This window comes from Dendrobates tinctorius, unplaced genomic scaffold, assembly GCF_039654945.1.
Source record: "Dendrobates tinctorius isolate UK_male_01 unplaced genomic scaffold, ASM3965494v1 ptg000004l, whole genome shotgun sequence".
NCBI lineage: Eukaryota > Metazoa > Chordata > Amphibia > Anura > Dendrobatidae > Dendrobates > Dendrobates tinctorius.
Window position 1 is genome coordinate 11,742,623 of NW_027361672.1, and position 23,561 is coordinate 11,766,183.

General features: G+C 39.4%; 1 protein-coding gene across 1 annotated transcript in view; it reads right to left on the minus strand.

The window, feature by feature from the left end:
* LOC141082021 (Y+L amino acid transporter 2-like) overlaps positions 1 to 23,143 on the minus strand; it is a 46,405-nt gene extending 23,262 nt beyond the window's left edge. Inside the window, exons 1-4 of the mRNA XM_073566142.1 lie at positions 23,043 to 23,143; positions 22,406 to 22,934; positions 20,754 to 20,879; positions 7,978 to 8,122 (exon numbers count right to left, since the gene is read on the minus strand). Of these exons, the coding sequence (XP_073422243.1) occupies positions 7,978 to 8,122; positions 20,754 to 20,879; positions 22,406 to 22,850 (716 nt within the window). The 5' untranslated portion in view covers positions 22,851 to 22,934; positions 23,043 to 23,143. The remainder of the gene's footprint in view (positions 1 to 7,977; positions 8,123 to 20,753; positions 20,880 to 22,405; positions 22,935 to 23,042) is intronic.
* Between the last annotated feature and the right edge of the window lie 418 nt (positions 23,144 to 23,561).

Consider the following 23,561-nt stretch of genomic DNA (forward strand, 5'->3'; position numbering starts at 1 on the left):
CTGGTAAGTGGATATATTCTAAGTTCCAGTTTATAAAATGCTGACAATAAATAAGTAGAATGCTATATCTGATGAATTCATCTTCTGGGGAGATTAATTTCTGATTGTTTTTTTTATACCAAACAATTACTTTTTAATAATGTGTTTAAAAAATGTATTGTTTTGCAGTGGTTTTCTGCAATGCTAACACATAGTGTGAACATATACCTTCACGGAGTTTATTTGGGATGCATAATGAATCATATTTTTTATTTATTTAGAAAACAAAATGCTTGAAGGTTGTGTGGGGGACCCAGCGGCTTCTGTGCCACATATGAAGGCACATAGTATTTGAGAGGGTTCTGTATCAGATTTGCCATCGCACTGCAAATTTTTTAAATTTTTCAAAGTTGCTGCAGTGTCCGGTATTGGCTACGGCGCTGACAGAGCGGCAGCCAATCAGTGAACTCGGTTGGTATATATGTAACACCCCCTTAGAGCCACTGAACTCACCGATTGCCTGCCGCACAGTCAACTTAAAAGGGTTGTCCACTGCAGGAACAGCACCAACATGGGTGGTGAGAGTATAAGCTTTATTATTTTATCAGGTCATAACATTTAGTTTAAGAAGGGATTGCCCCAGTAGTGTGCAACCCCTTTAACATCAGTGCGGCAGCCAATACCAGACACCAGGAACAGCACCATACAGGATTAGTAAAGTGTGTGTGGTTTTTTTTTAAAGTAAACTGCAGCCAGGGACAACTATTTTCTTAAAGGGAATCTGTCACACCATTTTTCGAGTATCAGCTGCCGGCACAGCCATCAGGGGCTTATCTACAGCATTCTGTAATGCTGTAGATAAGCCCCAGATGTAACCTGAAAGATAAGAAAAATGAGTTATATTATACTCACTCGGGGGCGGTCCGGTCTTGGTCCGATGGGTGTTGCGGTCCGGAGCCTCCCATCTTCTAATGGTGATGTCCTCTTCTTTGCTGCCTGGCGTGGCTCCTGCGCAGGGGCACTGCTCTGCCCTGTTGAGGGCAGAGCAGAATACTGCAGTGCTCAGGCAACACTCATTGGACCAAAACCGGACCCGGACCGCCCCTGGGTGAGTATAATCTAACTTGTTTTTCTTATCTTTTCTTATCTTTCAGGTTACTTTGGGGGCTTATCTACAGAAATACAGAATGCTGTAGATAAGCCCCTGATGGCGGTGCCGGCAGCTGATACTCGAAAAATGGGGTGACAGATTCCCTTTAAGGTGACAACCCTTTTAAGTCTAGTCCATCCTCATCCCACATTGCACCTTTACACAAGTAATATAAAGAATGGAATCTCCAGCGCTGGACTTCAGTTAAAAATACATCATTTATTGTAAATTCTTAAAATAGAACAGAAAAAAGTATGGATAAGGACATACAGGCAGATGGGGTCTCTGGTGGTCTCCAACCAACGCGTTTCGACCTAGAGGGTCTTACTCATGGTTCACACTAGACCAATACTGACGACTACAAATAGTACAAAAACTAGTAAATCACAGGTGTTGGACAAAAGAATTAATGAAAATAGGGAGTATCCCTACCAGTTAACTCTTGCAAACACTCAGCCTAATGTGGAGCTGAAACAAAAACTTGTCGGAAAAACAAAACAAAAAAAAAAAAAAAAAAAAAATCTAATAAAAAGATATCATAAGAATATAATAACAATCACAAAAATTATCAGAATAACCAGAATTGAATAGGACTAAGTAGAATGTAAATATACAGAAGAAAATATCAATCTAATTGCAATATTAAATCAAGTCGTTTGTTCAGACCTAATGGTACTCTTGTATTTAATTTAAAAATCCAAAAGGATTCACGATTTAATAATTTTCTCCTGAAATCACCTCCCCTAGTAGATCTATAGACTTTCTCTATTGCTATAATTTTGAGACTATCAGTTTTACCTCCATGAACAGTTTTACAATGATAAGAAACTGCTGAAATATTATAATTACTACTAGTAGCTTCTGACAAGTGTTTCCTAATTCTCTTTTTAAGAGGTCCTATTGTACAGCCTACATATTGTAGGTTACAAAAAACGCATTCAATAACATATATTACTCCTTCTGAATTACAATTTATGTGAGACTGAATAGGGTATGATATGCCAGTAACACTAGAAGTGAATCTGCTGGTTTTAACCACATAGTTGCAGACTTTACAGGGATGATGTCCACATTTGGAAAAGCCTTTATATGACAACCAAGTATTATTTTTAGTTCTCCTATTGCTGATCACTAAGATGCAGACTTCTCTGAACAAACACAATAATGTGAAAGACTTTGACAAATTTAATTCAAGAATGGAAAAAAATCTTTCCAAACTGGAAGAATATATTGCAGATATAAAACGCAGTAAATTCACAAGAGACAAACGCGACTTTGAATTGAACCAGGTCTATTCCTGGAAGAAAAGCCGTCCTTTTCAAGAAGGTAAAAAACGATATCAGCATGGTTTTTCAGGCTTTCACCATAGAGATCGCAGGGTCAGCTTCACCAGGTCTCATGATTCAACAGTGTCTTCCAGTTCTAATCTGAATACGTCAGAAGAGTTCTTAGATGCTTCCTTCAACACTAATCATTCTGAGGATATCCGTAGTGATGGAATTATCGTAAGGAGATCAAAAAACGACGGAGAAGAGCGGGGAGGAAACATAAAAAGAAACTACCACTTCAGAAACAGGAGGAGATATCAACATGCCCTGTAATAAATCTTTCAAGCTATATCCTATCAGAAGCTCATATGACTCTCTTGAGCAAAGGCTTGGGATTTAGTCCAGTCAACAAATTTGATATTTATCAGACTCTTCTAGATGTGAATAAGTTTGCCAGAAATTTAACTTTGAAATGTCATTTTGACTACCAGTCCACCTCTTCAGAGACCTTGTCACTGTCTGGATCTACAAATATTCCTGAGTTAATTTTTCCCTATGGAAATTTTTCTTTTAAAGATCTTATAGGCTATTCCACTCTTAGAGACTTACAATCACATTCCTTACCAAAAAATAGGACTTTAAATGATCTCTTTAAAATGCCCAATCCAGGGTTTTATCCAGTTCAGTCCAGACCTGCTATTCTAGATATATTCCAAGAACTAATAGAGAAAGATTTAGTGGAGCTTGATAAAATAACAGAAATGACATATGACAATTTAACAGCACAAGAGAGAGCAGCTATGAAAGAGTTAAAAGATAATGCTGACATTCTGGTGAGACAGGCAGATAAAGGGGGTGGAGTAGTCGTGCTTAATGCTGGTCTGTATTATTCAGAAAATCTGCGCATTCTGAATGATTCTGCTACCTATTCCAAGATTTCTAGTGATCCCACGTCTAAATTTCAGTGTGATTTGTCAAAATTATTAAACGATGGTTTAGTCACAGGGGCCATAACACAGAAAATTTATGATTATGTTAATATCAAGAACCCTGTGATTCCCATTTATCATGCGTTTCCTAAAATCCACAAGGATTTGTTCCCCCCCCCTTTAGAACTATAATTTCGGGGATAGGGTCTTTTTCAGAGAAATTGGCAGAGTGGGTTGATCATTACCTACAACCTTTGGTCATTGATCTTCCAGGATATATCAGAGACACCAAAATGTTAATCTCTGCCTTGGATGATTATCATTGGTCACCAGAATATTCATGGATTACTTGTGATGTGGTGGGTTTATACCCGTCCATACCACACAATGTGATTATTTCTAGTCTCACATTCTTTTTGGACAAATATAGCACATATGTGATAGAAATTCAATCCTTCATTGTGGATGCAGTTTCCTTTCTTCTCTCACATAATTATTTTTCATTTGATGGAATTTTTTTCTTACAAAAACAAGGAGTAAGTATGGGGGGTAAATGTTCCCCAGCTTTAGCTAATATTACAGTAGCTGTTTGGGAAGAGAAATATATCTTATGTAACAATAATCCCTTTTCACAAAATATACAACTATATGGCCGCTTTATAGATGACCTGATTTTGATTTGGAAGGGAGACATCTCAGGGATTAGTGGTTTCATTAGCTATATCAATATGAATGATTTTAATCTTTCATTTACATTTACAGTGTCGGATTTTTCTATCAGTTATTTGGATGTGACTTTGTCTGTGAATCCTGACAACCAAAAGGTCTGCGTTTTTCCTTTCAGAAAACCCACAGATACAAATTCAATTTTACAAGCTTATTCTTGTCACCCCAAGCACGTGGTTAAAAACATTCCAGTGGGAGAATTAATTAGGTTAAAAAGAAATTGCAGTTCACCTATAACATTTGCTAAAGAATCAAACAAAACCCTCTCTAGACTTAAGGACAGAGGATATGCTAATTGGATGCTAAGGAAAGCTGATAATATTGTCAGCAGGATCGATAGACACACCCTGCTGAATAAATCGCCTTTGAGCCTTGTACACACTGGAGTTACTGCTAACAAGAAAAAGAATCGCACACGGGCCTCCTGCAATAATCATGACCGTCCTATAGTTAGTTTTTCTACCTTGTACAGTCCACAATTCAATAAGATAACGGACATTGTTAAAAAATATTTACCTATTTTACACAATGATAATAAACTTGGTCAAATTCTGGACAATACCCAGATACGATACATAGCCAGAAAAGCTCCTGCTTTGAGCAATATCTTATCCCCCAGTCTTTTTATCAGCAATAGGAGAACTAAAAATAATACTTGGTTGTCATATAAAGGCTTTTCCAAATGTGGACATCATCCCTGTAAAGTCTGCAACTATGTGGTTAAAACCAGCAGATTCACTTCTAGTGTTACTGGCATATCATACCCTATTCAGTCTCACATAAATTGTAATTCAGAAGGAGTAATATATGTTATTGAATGCGTTTTTTGTAACCTACAATATGTAGGCTGTACAATAGGACCTCTTAAAAAGAGAATTAGGAAACACTTGTCAGAAGCTACTAGTAGTAATTATAATATTTCAGCAGTTTCTTATCATTGTAAAACTGTTCATGGAGGTAAAACTGATAGTCTCAAAATTATAGCAATAGAGAAAGTCTATAGATCTACTAGGGGAGGTGATTTCAGGAGAAAATTATTAAATCGTGAATCCTTTTGGATTTTTAAATTAAATACAAGAGTACCATTAGGTCTGAACAAACGACTTGATTTAATATTGCAATTAGATTGATATTTTCTTCTGTATATTTACATTCTACTTAGTCCTATTCAATTCTGGTTATTCTGATAATTTTTGTGATTGTTATTATATTCTTATGATATCTTTTTATCAGATTTTTTTTTTTTTTGTTTTGTTTTTCCGACAAGTTTTTGTTTCAGCTCCACATTAGGCTGAGTGTTTGCAAGAGTTAACTGGTAGGGATACTCCCTATTTTCATTAATTCTTTTGTCCAACACCTGTGATTTACTAGTTTTTGTACTATTTGTAGTCGTCAGTATTGGTCTAGTGTGAACCATGAGTAAGACCCTCTAGGTCGAAACGCGTTGGTTGGAGACCACCAGAGACCCCATCTGCCTGTATGTCCTTATCCATACTTTTTTCTGTTCTATTTTAAGAATTTACAATAAATGATGTATTTTTAACTGAAGTCCAGCGCTGGCGATTCCATTCTTTATTTTGCTTCAGTCAACACCCCTGATCAAGGTGACTCCGTGCGCAGGAGGATTATGGATCGCAACCGAGACTGGTGAGCTGACCTCCCTTCATTTTCCCTATCCTTCTATAATTATATTTACACAAGTAATATCATACTTTGCTTCCTAGACTTAGGAAAAAATACTATATTACATTTTAAAAATGTGTTTTCTAATGCAACATTCATAAAGAACAAAGTGATGAAATTAGCTGCAGAAAATTACTGTACAATTATCTAGTTGTAAAGAAAACGATAATTGTTAGCTTTTTATCTAGATCTTAAGATTTAAAACAGTCTAAGATTTAACACAAGTGTATTTTTCATAATTTTTAAATAGCAATATATTTTTGCTTTTATTAGGGGTTAACTATGCAACAGTTTAAAAAAAAGTTTTCTCATTTTAGTTTATGAAAATTGCAATTTTATTAAAGGGAATCTATCACCAGGATTTTGACATCTAATCTGAGAGCAGCTTGATGTAGAGAGTTGCTATCAAAGCAACATGGGTTTCCATAACACCTCAAACCTGGGCTTTTGTAACACCTCAGCAGTGCCACAGGCTGATCGCCTCCATGCCACGCCGCATTGATGCAGTAACTGATGCAAAAGGAGCCCCGACCAAGTGTTGAGTGCATTTACTGATCATACATTTCAGTAGGCCAACATTTTGGATTTGAAAATTATTTTTCAAGCTGGTGTTATAAAGTATTCTAATTTACTGAGATAATGACTTTTGGGTTTTCATTGACTGTAAGCCATAATCATCAACATTAACAGAAATAAACACTTGAAATTGATCACTCTGTCTGTAATGACTCTGTATAATATGAGTTTCACTTTTTGTATTGAAGAACTGAAATAAATTAACTTTTTGATGATATTCTAATTTTATGAGAAGCACCTGTGTCTGCACACGTGGTCAAAATTGTTGGTGCCCCTCGTTTAATGACAGAAAAACCCACAATGGTCACAGAAATAACTTGAATCTGACAAAAGTAATGATAAATCAAAAATCTATGAAAGTGATTAAATGAAAATCAGACATTGCTTTTCAACCATGCTTCCACAGAATTTAAAAAAAAATAAAACATATTAAAGGGTAGAAATTGACTTAGGATTTCTTCATCCAATAGGAGGCACTAGAGTTCACATCATCTTCCTCTCTGAAAAGGCTTTTTGCATATTTAAATTCACAGAGGAGCATTATATAGCCTATGACAATCGTACGCCAACAGCAGCCTAGAAAAAAAAGGAATATACCTACATAACCAAAACTGACACAAAGGTCAGAACTTTATGGGATTTCTATCTATGATAACTGGGTCAGCGCATTCTGAATGAAAGGTTTGTTACCTTCTAGCAATAAGGTTATCTTACTATTACTTTATTCTGTCTTGGCCAAAAGATAGAAGAATAGACCAGATGAAATAAAAGAGATGGTTTGATACCTAATTTTGTTGTATAGTCTCATTCTTGCTATTTGGAAGGGTTTAAATAAACATATTATTTTATTACGGTAATTATTTTATAGCGTCCCTAATTCCAGGGCTTTGTATGTTCGAAAACAGGGTTTACAGAACATAATCAGTTACAACACATTACGGTAAAAAAAATATAACTGAAAATGGCTTAATAAGTAACAGACAAGTACAATTGGATGGGAGCGAAGGCTCGGCCCTCAAGGGCTTATAATCTACAATGGAGCAGAGAAGGAAACAGTAGGTGAGGGGATACGCGCTGATATGGCAGTGTGGTGGCATCAAAGATTCTGCAGGTTGTAGACTTTTTGAAAAGGTGGGTTTTCAGGTCTAATTGGATCTTCCTCCTTGAACCAGGGTTTGTGGGACGTGTGAGACAAATCTTTTGCAAGACAAGAAGAGAACAAAGAAGAAGGTCTTGTGTGGACCAAAAATTTATGTCTGGGGAGACTAGGTAACATACCGTATGTATTGAGGGAAAAGATATTAGGTAATTGGAAATTGTGTGCTTGGGTTGTCTTATCAGTAAGTTTTATTAGATTTAAATTTTAATAACTGTAATTATGTCATTATGCAAAAACATGTAAAAATTCACATAACATTTTTTGAATATTTTATGCTAATATATACGCAATTAAAGGTGGTGTTAAGCCAGAAAAAAAGCACTTAAAATGTTATGCAATAATAAAAGAAGACAGCTCTTTGGCAGGGGGCACAATAAAAGTCAGGATCAGGGTGGCAGACGATTAGTAAGGTAATGATGACTTCTTTTCTTTGGAAAATTTTTAGCAGCTTTCTAAATAATTCCTCCTGGCTGGACAACCACCTTACGATAATAGTGAATACTTTACCTCTTTGGATTTTTCATTTCTTCTGTTACATAATTGATACAGTCCCAGCCAGAAAAAGAATACAAAGCAGAGTAGAAGGCCATAGTTAATGACCCTATATTCATTTTGGAGCCTTCAAATGCTCTTTCTAGATTATAGGTATTACCTGAAATGACACCGTAAAAAAATATTTGTAAATTTCATTAAAACTTGTTTTTGCATATGTGCATCAATTTCTAGAGCTTTGTAAGAGCATATTTTTTTTTTTTAGCAAAGATGGATATTCCTCACATTCATGTATATGCAAGAAAACAAAAGTGATCAAAAATAAAACAAATGCTTATGATAGAATAAAACCGGACTGGTGATCTTGTACTTTGGGCAATTGACAGATGGGCTGATCCCTGCTGCGGTTTGCTCATTCTCATTGTTTCCGCTTGATGTTGTGACAATGGTGGCAATCCTAGACAGCAGGGGGGTAGCAGATGGAGTGGTGCTTGACTAAGGAGCTTCCTGCCTTGCTCTGCATCTAATGGCATCTTTATATGGACTGATTGAGGTCATAGTAGAAGACTGTTCACCATTTTTACATTCTAAACTGGCCACATCATGATAAAGGGAATGAAGATGTGAATAAAATGTATTTTTTATTTCTCATCTCTGTTGCAGAGATATTAGCTTAGATCTCAATACCCGCACTTGCTGTGATTTGAGTATAAGTGCTGGGAGGAGAGAAGAGCTGTCATTACATATACCGCTCTGAATCTATCAGACGCATTGGGAAATAATGCATGCTAAGAAAAATGTTTTAGACACAGCTGATGTCTCTTTACCATAAAGTGGCCATTTTAGCTAAATACAATGGTGAAAGGTCCTTTGGCCACCAATCAGCTATATGCAAGTCGACTGGCAGACTTTGGCCTATTTATACTCTTATGTGCACAGAATGATTGTCAATACAATAGAATGTCTATTTAGTGCCATAATCTAAACTATTTTCAAATATACATGAATTAAACATGCCCTACCTTTCTCTAATTGCACTATCTAACTTCTTTTTTGATGACACTTTGTTTAGCTCCTTAGTGAGAGCGCCAATTTGGTACTTAATGACCAAGCCAATTTTTACAATTCTGACCAGTGTCCCTTTATGAGGTTATAGCTCTGGAATGCTTCAACAGATCCCACTGATTCTGAGATAGTTTTTTCGTGACATATTGTACTTCATGTTAGTGGTAACATTTCTTCAACATTTTGCAATTTTCAAACTTTTAATTTTTGTACCCTTAAATCAGTCATATCACACAAAACATTTCCCACATGTCTACTTTACATCAGCACAATTTTTGAAACATAATTTTTTTGTTAGGGCGTTATAAGGGTTAAAAGTGGACCAACGATTTTTCATTTTTCCAACAAAATTTATAAACCATTTTTTTAGGGACCACCTCGCATTTGAAGTGAGTTTTGGGGGGGTTAATATAACAGAAAATACCCAAAAGTGACACCATTCTAAAAACTGCACCCCTCAAGGTGCGCAAATCCACATTCAAAAAGTTTATTAACCCTTCAGGTGCTTCACGAGAACTAAAGGAATGTGGAAGGATAAGATGAACATTTTACTTTTTTCATAAAAAAATTACTTTGGAACCAAACTTTTTTATTTTCACAAGGCTATCAGGAGAAAATGTACCACAAAATTTGTTGTGCAAGTTCTCCTGAATACACTGATACCCTGTATGTGGGGGAAAGCCTCTGGGTGCATGGCAGGGCTCAGAATGGAGAAAGCACCGCTTGACTTTTTGAACGCAAAATTGGCTGTAATCAATGGCGGGTGCCATGTCGCCCTTGGAAATCCCTTGATGTACCTAAGCAGTACAAACCCCCCAATTCTTACTCCAACCCTAACACAGCCCTAACCCCAACCCTAACCCCAACACACCCGTAACCCTAATCCCAACCCTAACCATACCGTAACCACAACCTCAACACCATATCCCTAACCCCAACACAACCCTAACCCCAACACAACACTAACCCCAACCCTAGCCCCCTATCTAACTCTAGCCTCAACCCTGACCCTAGCTCTAATGCTAGCCCCAACTATAACCCTAGCCCGACCCTAACCCTAGCCCAACCCTAACCCTAGCCCCAACCCTAACTCTAGCCCAACCATAATCCTAGCTCTAATCCTAGCCCCAACCCTTACCCTAACTCTGACCCCAACCCTAACCCTAGCCCAAACCCTAACCCTAGCCCAAACCCTAATCCTAGCCCCAACCCTATCCCTAGCTTTAACCCCAACCATAACCCTAATGGAAGAAAATAAATGTTTTTAATTTTATTATTTTTACCTAACTAAGGGGGTGATAAAGGGAGTTTGATTTACTATTTTTTAGTTTTGATCACTATGATAGGGTCTATCACAGTGATCAAAACGAACCAATAGGAGAAATCTATTGTTGCCGAGTGCCGGCCTTGCAGATCTTGGCGGACGCACGGCGCATGCGCCTGCCATTTTCTTCCCGATAGAAGACCGCAATGGCCGTGGGACACTGCTGGAGGGACCGTGTGACACCAAGGTACTGAGAGGGCTCAGGGGACCCCATTTCTCTCTCCTCTGATGTGCTAGATCATATCAGAGGAGAGAGAAATAAATAGGAAATCAGACTTCTTTTGTGGTCGCCGTTATTCCGTGAATAACGGTGATTGCAACACTGGGATAGGTAAAAAATTACCAGAATCATATTCTCCAGGGTCTCAGCTACCCCGGGTAGCCGAGACCCCAGAGATTTTCCGATGCTGGGGGGCGCTATAACCTTATTTTTCAGCGCTGTTAAAAAGCGGCGCTGAGGAATAAGTACCCTTAACTTCTGCCGTTAAAAGGTGTATCGGCGGTCATTTAGGGTTTAAGAATTGCAGTATATGGGGTACTCAGTCAAAGCATCATCAGAAGGCAGATGTTGAGGTCACTGCTGTGAGCTTCTGCACCTCCCTAAAACAAAGCATCATCAGTGTTGCTCATTTCAGGAGCTTGGCTTGTGTTAGGGCTGGCGGAACGCACCAAATTATAAAATAATAGTAGGTGCGTTCACAGCCCGGGATCCACTGTGCAGAGGTGGTACACTGCTGCTAAGTAAAGGCAGAAGTATAAAGCGGTGTGGGAAGGTCACACGTGGGTTGACGTCACCCAGTGTGAACAGCAGCGACTCTGTTAACTCACAGAGCTGCACTACCGCTGAACATAAACACCGGAGCCTGTTTAACTCACAGAGCCCGGCCAAGGAGCGCACAGAAAGAGGTCACAAAACCCTGCCCCAAGGACACGGGGTCAGAGTCCCTCTAGACCTTCTGAGCGCGCGGCGTCGCAACTGCGGACGCCGGTATAGATGCTGACTTCAGTGTGTAGAGCACGTGCACTGTGGCGTGCCGAGCCACTGGTGGAAACCAATGCCTGTCACTGACTCTGACCTACCTAAGCCTGGGCACTTAACAGGCTAGGCTGCACAACACATGCATACCAAGGGTAGGGGTTCTTAATGAGTCATTCACCAGAGACATTCATACATGCATACAACACACACTCTTGATAGTCAGCTAATGAAGTCTATACTAGCGCATGGCCGAGCGGCCATGTGAACCTTTTATAGCCGCGTGCTTCCGGGACCTTCCTGGCCTTTTGGATGGACCAATCCTAGCTGGAGAAGGACCTGAGCACGTGACCTTCGATCTCCAATGGGAGATCACACCACGGGCATGCTCAGTGGACCGCAAGGAGGACTTAGTCCCTGGAGAGACTCGCTGCTGGCCAGCCTGCATTGCTGAAGGTGGACCAAAGGTGGCAGCAGCAAGCAAGCCCACAGTGCTGGTCTTAGCAGAGCGCTGGAAACGACGAGTCTGCTGAGCAGGTTCCTCTGTGGCCAAAGGAGAATGGGAGACCGCTGAGTGCAAGGTTCGGGTTTCCTGCTGTGCAGCGGCAGAAACCCGACGCCTAACAGCTAGTCCCTGCACAATGATAATGCACGCTCTTTTGCCAGCACAGATCAGCAGTACCAGGCGTATTCTGACACCGCTCTATTGCCTGCTCATTAATGCTGATCTGATCCAGCGAGAGAGCACATCGCACAGTAGACAGCAAGCATGGACTAGCCCATACCCTGGAAGGAAGTTCACTGATGATACTTTGTTTCAGGGAGGAGGCACGGGCTGTAACAGTGAACGTAGCCTGTGCCCCCTGATGACGCTTCGTTTAAAGCACTGTGATTCTCAAACAAAGCATCATCAAAAGATGTGAAAAAAAATCACCTGCATGCCACTAATTTTTTTATTTAAAATGAAACAGCTGAGATGCATTTGAAATGTAGACTATCAGGTTTAATTAAAGCAGGTGAACAAAAACATCCAGTGAAGCGTTTAGGAATTGCAGCAATTTTTCTACAAAGCCTCCACATTTCTGGGCCAAAAAAGAAATTGGACAAATCTACTTTACCATAAATAACATGTTCAGTTTTAATACTTTGTAGAGAATCCTTTTCAGTCAATAACGGCCTGAAGTCTGTAAACCATTGACGTCACCAAACACTGGGTTTCCTCCTTTGTGATGCTTTGCCAGGCCTTTACTACAGCTCTCTTCAGTAGTTGCTTGTTTGTGGGTCCTTCTGCCTTAAAGAGGTATTCTTCATCTCTAAGATCCTATACCAATAGTAGGTGAATTGATAATAGTGTATTGATAATAATACTAGCAAATACCTCCAATTAGAAATGTAGTATAGTTCTAATTCACAAGGCATTGCAGTAGCATATACTGTATATCCATGCTTTTGACCATTGACAGCTAACTAAATAATTATCTGTCACTTTATAAGTGGTCTGATACTGAACCTACTGCAATGCCCTGCACATGATGTAAGTGACATAGCGAATCAGAATTGGAGGTATTTGGCAATATTATTATTACACCTACTACATATTGATTTAGTGTATTGAAGATGGGAATATTCCTTTACATTTTGTCTTAAGCATGTGAAATGCATGCTTGATGGGGTTGAGATCTGATGATTGTCTCGCCCATTGAAGAATACTCCACTTCATTGCCTTAAAAAAAATCCTGGGTTGCTTTTGCAGCATGCTTTGAGTCATTGTCAATCTGTACTGTGAAGTGCTGTCCAATCAACCTTGCTGAAATAATCCTGCTGCTTCTGTCTTCAGTCACATCATTACTAAACACAATTGACCCAGTGCCTTTGGAAGCCATGCATGCCCATGCCATCACACTGCCTCCATCATGTTTTCAGAGGCTGTGGTGTGCTTTGGATCAAGAGCCGTTCCAAGTCTTCTCCATACTTTCTTCTCATCATTACAGGTTGATCTTAGTTTCATCTGTCCAAAGAATGCTTTTCTAGAACTGGGCTGGCTTCTTTAGATGTATTTTGGCAAAGTCTAATCTGGCCTTTCTATTTTTAAGGCTGATTAATGGTTTGCACTTTGTGGTGAACCCTCTGTTTTTGCTCTCATGAAGTCTTCTCTTTATAGCAGACTTGGATAAGGAAACACCTCCTGGAGAATGTTCTTCACTTGGGTGGATGCTGTGAAGGAGTTTTACTTCACCATGAAAATGATTCTATGATCATCCACAACTGCTGTCTTCTGTTGATGTCCAGGCCTTTTCTAAGTTCTCAAGCTGATTTGTTTGCAGACTGCACCAAACTGTTGATTCGGCCACTCCTAATATTTCTGCTATTTGTCTGATGGATTCTTATTTTTTTTTTAGCTTAATGATGATCTGTTTCTCATCCATTGTAAGCTCCTTTGAATGCATGTTGTGGGTTCACAGCAACAGCTTCCAAATGAAAATGCCACACCAGGAAACCACTCTAGAACTTTACCTGCTGAATTGATGATGGATTAATGAGGGGATGGACCATTAAAAGACTTTTAAGATAATTGTTCAATTACTTTTGGTCCCTTTAAAAAAGGCATCTACATATTAAAGAGCTGTAATTCCTAAACCCTTACTCCAACTAAGGTGTGAATACCCTCAAATTAAAGTTTAGAGTCTGCACTTTAAATCCATATTGATTATATAGCTATATATTGAATATGTTTTTGTAAACATCTAAAGTCTCAAAACTTGTGTCCCTGTTCAAATATGGCTGCAATTAACTATAGACAGTATACTTAGGAAAGGATAGGGAATTAATATTTGAAGTATATTAGAAAATAGTTTAGATTTTGGCCAGGGGTGGAATGATTGCAGAGAATGCAACCATAACAGAGCCATGTGGGTGGGGGCCTGCCGACACCAACGCCTACTTCATCTGGATGTACATTCGAGGATGCACATTCAGATGAATGGTATTGCAACACAGGGACCCGCTGGCCATCTGCTATGCAACATATGACACTGCCATTCAGAGGTTGGCAGCTGATTTGGCGTGCCACACACGAGCGGCAAATGGCAATGACATCATGTGCTGCCAGTTCCAGCACACTGAAGTCAGCTGCTGGCTACAGAAGAGGACACCACATGTCATGGGATAAGAAGAATGATTTTTATGTTTTGGAAAATAGAACGGACATTATACCAGGAAGGGGTCCATGATGGAGGTCAATATACCAGAATAGTGTCCTTCAAAGAAGGGGTCTAGGATAGGGGTCATACCAGAATGGGATCCAGGAAGAGGGTCATTATACTAGAATGTGGACTAGGATAGGTGTCATGATACAAGGAAGGGCCCCAGGATGGGAGTAATTATACAGGAAGGGGCTCAGGATTGGAGTAATTATACCAAGATAAGGTCCAGGAAAAGGTTATTATACAGGAATGGAACCCTGGATGGGGGTCATTATACTAATAAGGGGCCTAGGAAGGCGGATATTATTATGAGATAGAGGATATTATACCTGTAAGGGGCCCATGATGGGGGACATTATACCAGGATGTTGGACACTGTTACAGGAAGAAGCCTGGATGGGAGATATTATTACAGTAAGGGGCCCAGGACAGAAAACATTATACCTGGAAGGGGCCCAGGATTGGGGATATTATAACAGGAAGAATAATGATGGGATATTAAAGCAGGAAGGGGCCTATGATGAGAGACACTATTACAGGATAGGTGCCAGGACAGATAGCATTATTACAGAAAGAGGCCAGGACAGGGGACATTATTACAGGTGTTCTGATGGTGTAGCAACTCACTTGAGAAAATAGGTAACACACTTAAAACTGCAACTGACACTGCCGGTTCCTATACAAACTAGAGATCCTGCCCCGCAGTCTCTAGTGGTTTCTGCTTGAGCGGAGATAGCCCTAATCACAAACTAGATGATGGAAAATCAGACCTATGCTCCCTGAAGACTGTCAGTGATTCACGTTCCTTCTAAAGAAACGGAGGACAGAGCAGAGTGCAAATTACCTACAGAAGGAAAAGTTTGCTGAAATAGAAAGAGATCCCAGAGTGAGTAAAGCAAACTGCAAAATACAAAATAAAGGACTAAGTATGTACTGTTAGAGAATATGCCACTACAATGGGTACGGAAAATATTCAGACCCCTTTCCATTTTTCACTCTTTGTTCCTTTGTAGTCATTTGGTAAATTCAAAAAAGATCATTTTTAATGGACACTCTGCACGCTATCTTGACTGAAAAAAACAGAAATGTAGAAATTTTTGCAAATTTATTAAAAAATAAAAACCTGAAATATCACATGGTCATAAGTATTCAGACCCTTTGCTCAGACACTCATATTTAAATCACATGCTGTCCATTTCCTTGTGATCCTCCTTGAGATGGTTCTACTCCTTCAATGGAGTCCAGCTCTGTTTAATTAAACTGATAGGACTTGATTTGTAAAGGCACACACCTGTCTATATAAGACCTCACAGTGCATACCAGACCAAATGAGAATCATCAGGTCAAAGGAACTGGCCAAGGAGCTCAGAGACAGAATTGTGACAAGGCACGGATCTGGCCAAGGTTACAAAAGAATTTCTGCAGTATTCAAGGTTCCTAAGAGCACAGTGGCCATCATTATCCTTAAATGGATGAAGTTTGAGACCACCAGAAGTCTTCGACCTGGCCATCCAGACAAGCTGAGCAACTGTGGGAGAAAAGCCTTGGTGAGAGAGGTAAAGAAGACCCCAAGATCACTGTGGCTGAGCTCCACAGATGCAGTAGGGAGATGGGAGAAAGTTCCACAAAGTCAACTATCACTGCAGTCCTCCACCAGTTGGGCCTTTATGGCAGAGTGGCCCAATGGAAGCCTTTCCTCAGTGCAAGACATATGAAAGCCCGCATAGAGTTTGTTAAAAAACACATGAAGGACTCCCAGACTATGAGAAATAAGATTCTATGGTTTGATGAGACAAAGATAAAACTTTTTGGTGATAATTCTAAGCGGCATGTGTGGAGAAAACCAGGCACTGCTCATCACCCGCCCAATACAATCCCAACAGTGAAACATGGTGGTGGCAGCATCATGCTATGGGGGTGTTTTTCAGTTTCAGGGACAGGACGACTGTTTGCAATTGAAGGAAACATGAATGCGGCAAAGTACAGAGATATCCTGGATGAAAACCTCTTCCAGAGTGCTCCGGACCTCAGACTTGGCCGAAGGTTCACCTTCCAACAAGACAATGACCTAAGCACATAGTTAAAATAACAAAGGAGTGGCTTCTGAACAACTCTGTGACCATTCTTGACTGGCCCAGCCAGAGCCCTGACCTAAACCCAACTGAGAATCTCTGGAGAGACCTGAAAATGGCTGTCCACCAACATTCACCATACAACCTGACGGAACTGGAGAGGACCTGCAAGGAAGAATGACAGAGGATCCCCAAATCCAGATGTGAAAAACTTGTTGCATCATTCTCAAGAAGACTAATAGCTGTACTAGCTCAAAAGGGTGCTTCTACTCAATACTGAGTAAAGGGTGTGAATACTCATGACCTTGTGATATTTCAATTTTTCTTTTTAATAAATTTGCAAAAATTTCTACATTTATGTTTTTTTTCAGTCAAGATGGCGTGCAGAGCGTACATTAATGAGAAAAACATGAACTTTTTTAAATTTACCAAATGGTTTCAATGAAACAAAGAGTGAAACATTTAAAGGTGTCTGAATACTTTCTATACCCACTGTACTACCTTAGAAAACAGAAGATAGGTGCAGGGTAAAGAACATAAATAGAAGAATGAGAAACTCTAGTTGGTCTTTAACTGACTGGCTTAAACTACAGCACTATGGTCGGACATCCAAATGAGACTATCAACAGGAAATACCACCAGGGGGAAAGTATATAAAGCTGCACACAAAAGGTGATGGGGCAGACAAATGAGTAAATGAAAACACCTGTTACCCTAAAAAGACTGAAACAAGGATAACAGAAACTCAATACCCAGAGAAAAAATGTATCTGCTGTGGCTTGGTGGACAGAGAAGTCGACCACAAAGCACAGGCTCAAGGGTTTGAACCAAGATGCCTGACAACAGGAAGGTGCCATGAAGACTGTATAGGATCTAGAATACTACAAAGGCCTTTACATTTGACCAACAAGAAGATGGGGGCCCAGGTCCAAATTTTGCACAAGAGTCAATGGAGCTCTAGTTACTAAACTTATTATGGCACTAAATTAATAAGGATTTAGGATGGAAATTACTTTAGACTTTGGACCACCAACTTAAGCCAGTTAAAAGTAATTGAACTTGATGAATAATCATTTTGCTTGTACATCAGGTAATTTCTGATTTGTTTAGATGGGTCAATAGTCAGGAAGGTAAATGGACCTTAACTCAGTGACTGTTAGCTAGGCAGGTCAGTAACACACATTGAAAATGGTGTAGTTCCACTTCCTAAAAGAGACTACAGTAATTACAGAAGTTACAAGAAGTAGGCCTATGTACTTTTAAATACCAGGTTTGAACTTCAGTTCAAGTTGGGAGCTGTGATAAACTATAATGTAATCTTTGCTAAAATTATATTGTTCCTAAACTGCTACCAGAGTACTATACTGGATGGAAACAGCTTTATAAGGATACATCTATCTGCAATAGTCCTTGTCATGCAAGTGAAAATTAAAGTTAATAAAGTAGAGTGCTATACCACCTGTAAGGAGTCAGTAGAGTGGTCCTAGTCTCCTCTGGAGTCATGCAGTCCTGGTGTGAGACACATTGCCCACATTCCCATTTTAAGAAACAAATTTAATGTTATGTTGTGTAATGTAAAATGCGATGTATAATGTGAATTGTGCTGTGCATTAAAGGTGGTTAGTACTATTGATAGTGTGTGTAGGTTGACCGAATGGACAGTTGGAGTTTATGTTTTGAAACTGGCCAGAGTGAGAGGGGCTGAGTTGGAGGGAAAATGTAAATTTCCTGTTAAGAAGTGAGATAGGGCCTGGAGTGCATAGTGAAAGGACCTGAGGTCCATTATGAGCAGTGCCACCCAGCCTGGACTCCCATCTTCATGTAACGTGCCGGGGCGTTAGAGATGAGTACTTCGCCAACAGCTACCACCCCGTGCTATGTTACACTGGCAACTGGTGCCTGCTGTAGCAAGGTGTGCCGGGCAGGCTTTTCCACAAACTCTGCATACACGACAGAGAATACTAAAGCTATATTATTTTGCCAAAAGCGCCGGACTGCTCTCTTGACTCTTGACAAGGAGTGCTCATCACTTCTGCTTTCTTCTTATGCTACCAGCAAATAAGGCTGCCTAACTTTTAGACAGTGCAGACTTAGACTAGATAGTCTTAAAATGATTCAGATAGTGTTTAGTGCAATTTGATACATTTTTCACATCTTTAAACTGTTGAGTCAAAATTTCCACCATCTGTCAGATGGCTTAGTTTGTGCCAACATTTTGACATATTTTCGTCTTGATCAAGGTTGGATCCGACAGTTTAAATGCACAAAATAACCTTTTTTTTCCTTTGGCTGTGTGCCAAAGGTGGTTTTGCCCCTCGGTGGCCATTAGGGTCTTTGCACTGTGGTGATTTCAGTTGTAGTTTTCCCCCCGGTGGCCAATAGGGTCATTGCACTCTGGTTACCTTAGTTTGTGCACGTGATTATGTAACAGGTGTTATTGCTCTATAAGAGAGTATCAGGTGTGTTAATCACTGTTGGTGATAGTTCCTCATTTGCAAGCAAACCTGGGTAAAGGATGGAGCTGAAGGAGAGTCATGGGAAGCCCAGTCAGAGTGCTGGAGTAGCATCTATGGTGTCTGCAAGGAGGGCTGGCATGGATTGGTGGAGTGTCAGCTATGGTGTCTGCAAGGTGGGCTGGCATTGCTTGGTGGAGTGGCAGCTATGGTGTAGAGCTGCACTCAGGATGCTGGACTCGGTTGCAGAAAGCTGGACTCAAAATGTTGGATTCTTTGGCAAAAAAGCTGGACTCATTTGCTGGACTCTGTTTCTGGACAGCTGCACGCAGGTGTGGACTCTGTTTGCTCCAAGGCTGCACTATAGTGCTGAGAAGAGTCCAGGACATCTCAGTCAGAGTCCTGGAGTGGCAGCTATGGTGTCAGCGAGGAGTTCATGGAAAGCATGGTGGAGTGGCAGCTATGGTGTCAGTCTTTTTGGAAGAAGGTCCTGTGAACTGATTAAACAAAGATTGAGTTGTTTGGTCATACAAAAAGGCATTATGCATGCGCTGTATTGTTGACCGATGCACAGTGACACCATCTGCAGCAAGATGATGCTGCAGGTCTTTGGAGGTGGTCTGTGGATTGTCCTTGACTGTTCTCACCATTCTTCTTCTCTGCCTTTCTGATATTTTTCTTGGCCTGCCACTTCTGGGCTTAACAAGAACTGTACCTGTGTTCTTCCATTTCCTTACTATGTTCCTCACAGTGGAAACTGACTGGTTAAATCTCTGAGACAACTTTTTGTATCCTTCCCCTGAAAAGCTATGTTGAATAATCTTTGTTTTCAGATCATTTGAGAGTTGTTTTGAGGAGCCAATGATGCCACTCTTCATAGGAGAATCAAATAGGAGAACTACTTGCAAGTGGCCACCTTAAATACCTTTTCTCATGATTTGATACACCTGGCTATGAAGTTCAAAGCTCAATGAGGTTACAAAACCAATTTAGTGCTTCAGGAAGTCAGCGACAGCCCCCTGAGGAAGCCCAAGCGAAACGCGCATTGGGGCTGCTTGGTGTGACCGGTTACACAGATATTTTCGGGTGAGACCTTTTATACTATTCAGATTGTTCTAATAGATTGTGTGTGGATACTAGTTTGGCATATGCTATATGTATATATATGTATATCTAAAGTGGCATAAATGACTCTATATGTCTGGTACCATTGGTATATGTGAAGATATTATAAGGTTGTCTCCCTGATTTGTAATTATAGTAACTGTGTCGGACCTTATGTCTTGTGTCCTTCACATTTTTAAATAAATAACATTTTTATATAAATAATAATAAATAAAAATATTTTTTATAACTTATGAATATATTCAATAAAATAATATTTGCATATGGTATTAGATGCTCCTTGTTCAATGTACACATGTTGGTTCACATAACCCCAAACTGGGAGGGTTTTCCTTTTATTTGGTGCAGATTTCACATTTCTATCGTCTTTTGTTGCTTTCCTTTGACTGGTCAAAAGTGTGCCATGACTTTACGCACACACTGTAGTGTTTAAAGGACATCAAGAATATTGTGTAAGTCATTAAAGTAAAAATAAAATTATAATTCATTTTCATACCAGTCCATACTGCTATAGACCAAACCATAAATTCAGAATGCTCCTATTTAGCTATTTATGTGCATGCCATTACTTACCCTGACATAATCTGACAGTTCCTGCAATGATGATAATGACCAGAGCTAAGACTTTGGCAAATGTTGCCAGCACTTGAAGGATGGCTCCCCATTTGACTTTTGCACAATTCACCACTGTTAAAAATGCTACAAATAGACAATAATTAGATTACAGATAACATTCTGAGCAAGAAAAAAGCAATCTGACAATCACTAAGCTGACACTTTTTTATTATTACCCCTCCACTTGTAACCAATTAAGGACCATATCTGGTATGCTCCTGCTGGTCAAACAACCAGAGGAAACCTAAGTGTAAACGGTGCCAGTTTGCACACAAGTCATGGCTTTGTGGTAGCCGAGATTGCGCTGGAAGAAGGCAATTTTTTCTTCTGTAAAAGAACTCTTCTCTGGCATTGTTAAGGGGGCACTGCAGCCAGCTGTCTGTTTTATCTGCGGTTTATCTTGCAGTCTTTTTTTGTGGCACTCTTATGAGTGCATTGCAGCTTTCACTGTTAGAATTGCGCTTCAGATGGAGTCAGGTTGGCCGACCTTTTCTTTGGGGCATTCTGACATTCTTTTTTTATGCTGTGTTTAGCATTGTTACAATGTCACTGTCATTGTTATGAGGGTACTGGGGTTGTTATGAATTTATGAATATAACATTTATTATTTTATACAAATAATATAACATAAATTATAAAATACACCAATCAACTCTAAAATTAAAACTGCAGAAAGTGAAAGGAAGAACACTGACTCTTTACAACATTTGGGAAAAACAGGCAGAATACAGGAAAAAAGACCATCTTTACTTACCAATGTAATGTTTCAGCTATACAAGCCTTTTTCAAGTATTAAAAAAGGCTTGTACATCTGAAAAAGTCCATAGGTAAGTGAAGAAAATCTTTTTTTCTGGTATCCTGCCTCCTTTTCCTATATTTCGACTAAAGCATAGGATCATTAGATTGGGTCTTTTGGGCTTGCATCTATATTTATATAATTTAATCCAGTGCTGCTGATTTTAATTAATTATAGTGGTTTGAAAAAAACACTATATTGTAACCCGAACGCTACTAACTTATTTTTATCTCATTACAATGGCTACTGTCAAGGGGTGGGATGTATTAGTCAGCAAGTGACAGTTCTTGACGCAGGTTAATGTGCTCCCGATTCAGATGCCTTGTCTGGTTAGAGCTGCTTTTGAAACATAAGGGGTCCTACACACTATTAAGGCCCATGCACACGACTAATTTTCTTGTATGCGCACTATCCGTGGTTTTCATGGATAGCACGTGTACCTGTGCTATTCTATGGGGCTGTGAACATGTCTCACTTTTTCGTCAGACTCAGTGGTCCACAAAAAGAAAAAAAATCAGAGACATGTTCAGTTGTGATGCCAATGTTGGATCAAAATCAGCAATGCAAGTCTATAAAAACCATTGAACTGCGCTTGGATGATAGACAATTTTCCCAGATTGACAGAATGGAGAATGTGTAGAAATTTTTTTTTTCTCTCCACGTCCAAGAAAAACTGGTGCCACTCGGATCAAACTCTGGTCAGAATAACGGTATCATTTTTCTCAGATGTGAAGACATCAGTTGTGTCAACCTACCCATAAACTTCATTTATTAATGTGAATTAAAAATGGAGAAACCATTCATGCCTACTCACCTACACATATTACTGAGAGAAGGTAGACTGCAGACTGAGGTAAAGAACAGGTAGGGAAAAATGGCTCAAGCATGTACTGGGCACATGTCACTGCGAGTATGGCTTGACTGGCTGGATAGATTATTAACATGTTGGTCCAAAGGTTTAAGAAGGCCAAAAACCCACCAAATGACTCTTTTATATAAATGTAGCTTGCTCCTGATTTGGTAATTGTTGTTCCCAATTCAGCATAGCATAGAGCTCCAATCACAGAGAACATTCCTCCCAGAACCCATATGATCAAGGACAAACCATAAGAGCCACTGTACATTAGAACTCCTTTTGGTGAAACAAATATTCCTGCACCAATTGTATTTCCAATGACCAAACTAACTCCATGTAGAAGTGAAATTTCTTTCTTAAGTTTTATGGAGTTTTTGGAAATGTCTTGGGAACTGTCCTTCATTTTTGTTCAGTCACTTTTCAAATAACTTGAAGATTTCAGATGCCAGGAGGATTATATTGGATATTGATCAGGTAAAAAGTAGATCTAAAATTAATAGCATAAATATTAATTATAGTTAGTTTACGAATAAGATAATTTCAATAGCTATTTTACTAACATTTATATATTACAAAATTGTAATTATAAACTTACAGAAGCATGAGAACTGAAACAGATCCAGATAGCAATAGCAGCACTGCTGGTCCTTGCTGCTGACAGCAATTTTAGAAAGTTACAGAAATGTAGTACCAAAGCTTAATATGTGGGAAGTTAATGATCTGTGTCCACAACCAAGCTTGACCTTGTATTGGGGACCTTTGTTCTGACCATGTGCTAAATGTTGCAACTTACAGGACCCAAAGTATGTTCTAAAGTTTAGGTACAGGGTTACGGAAGAGGTAAAAAAGTTTGCACTATACCTTTATCTGATCAGTTAAAGTACAAGCCATGTTAGCTACAGTACATATGGGCCCTGATGATCTATTTACTAATCTTACATAACAAGGATAAAGGTGAAATAAAACATGTCATACACTGCTAGATCCTGGCTTGAAGTCTTCTTTTATTACCTGACCACTGCCTGACCCATTATGATTTCTGTGTCCATGTCTACATCCAAAAGGTCATTAGTCTTGCTTTTAGATACTTATGACTCATTTTTAGTGTTCTAGG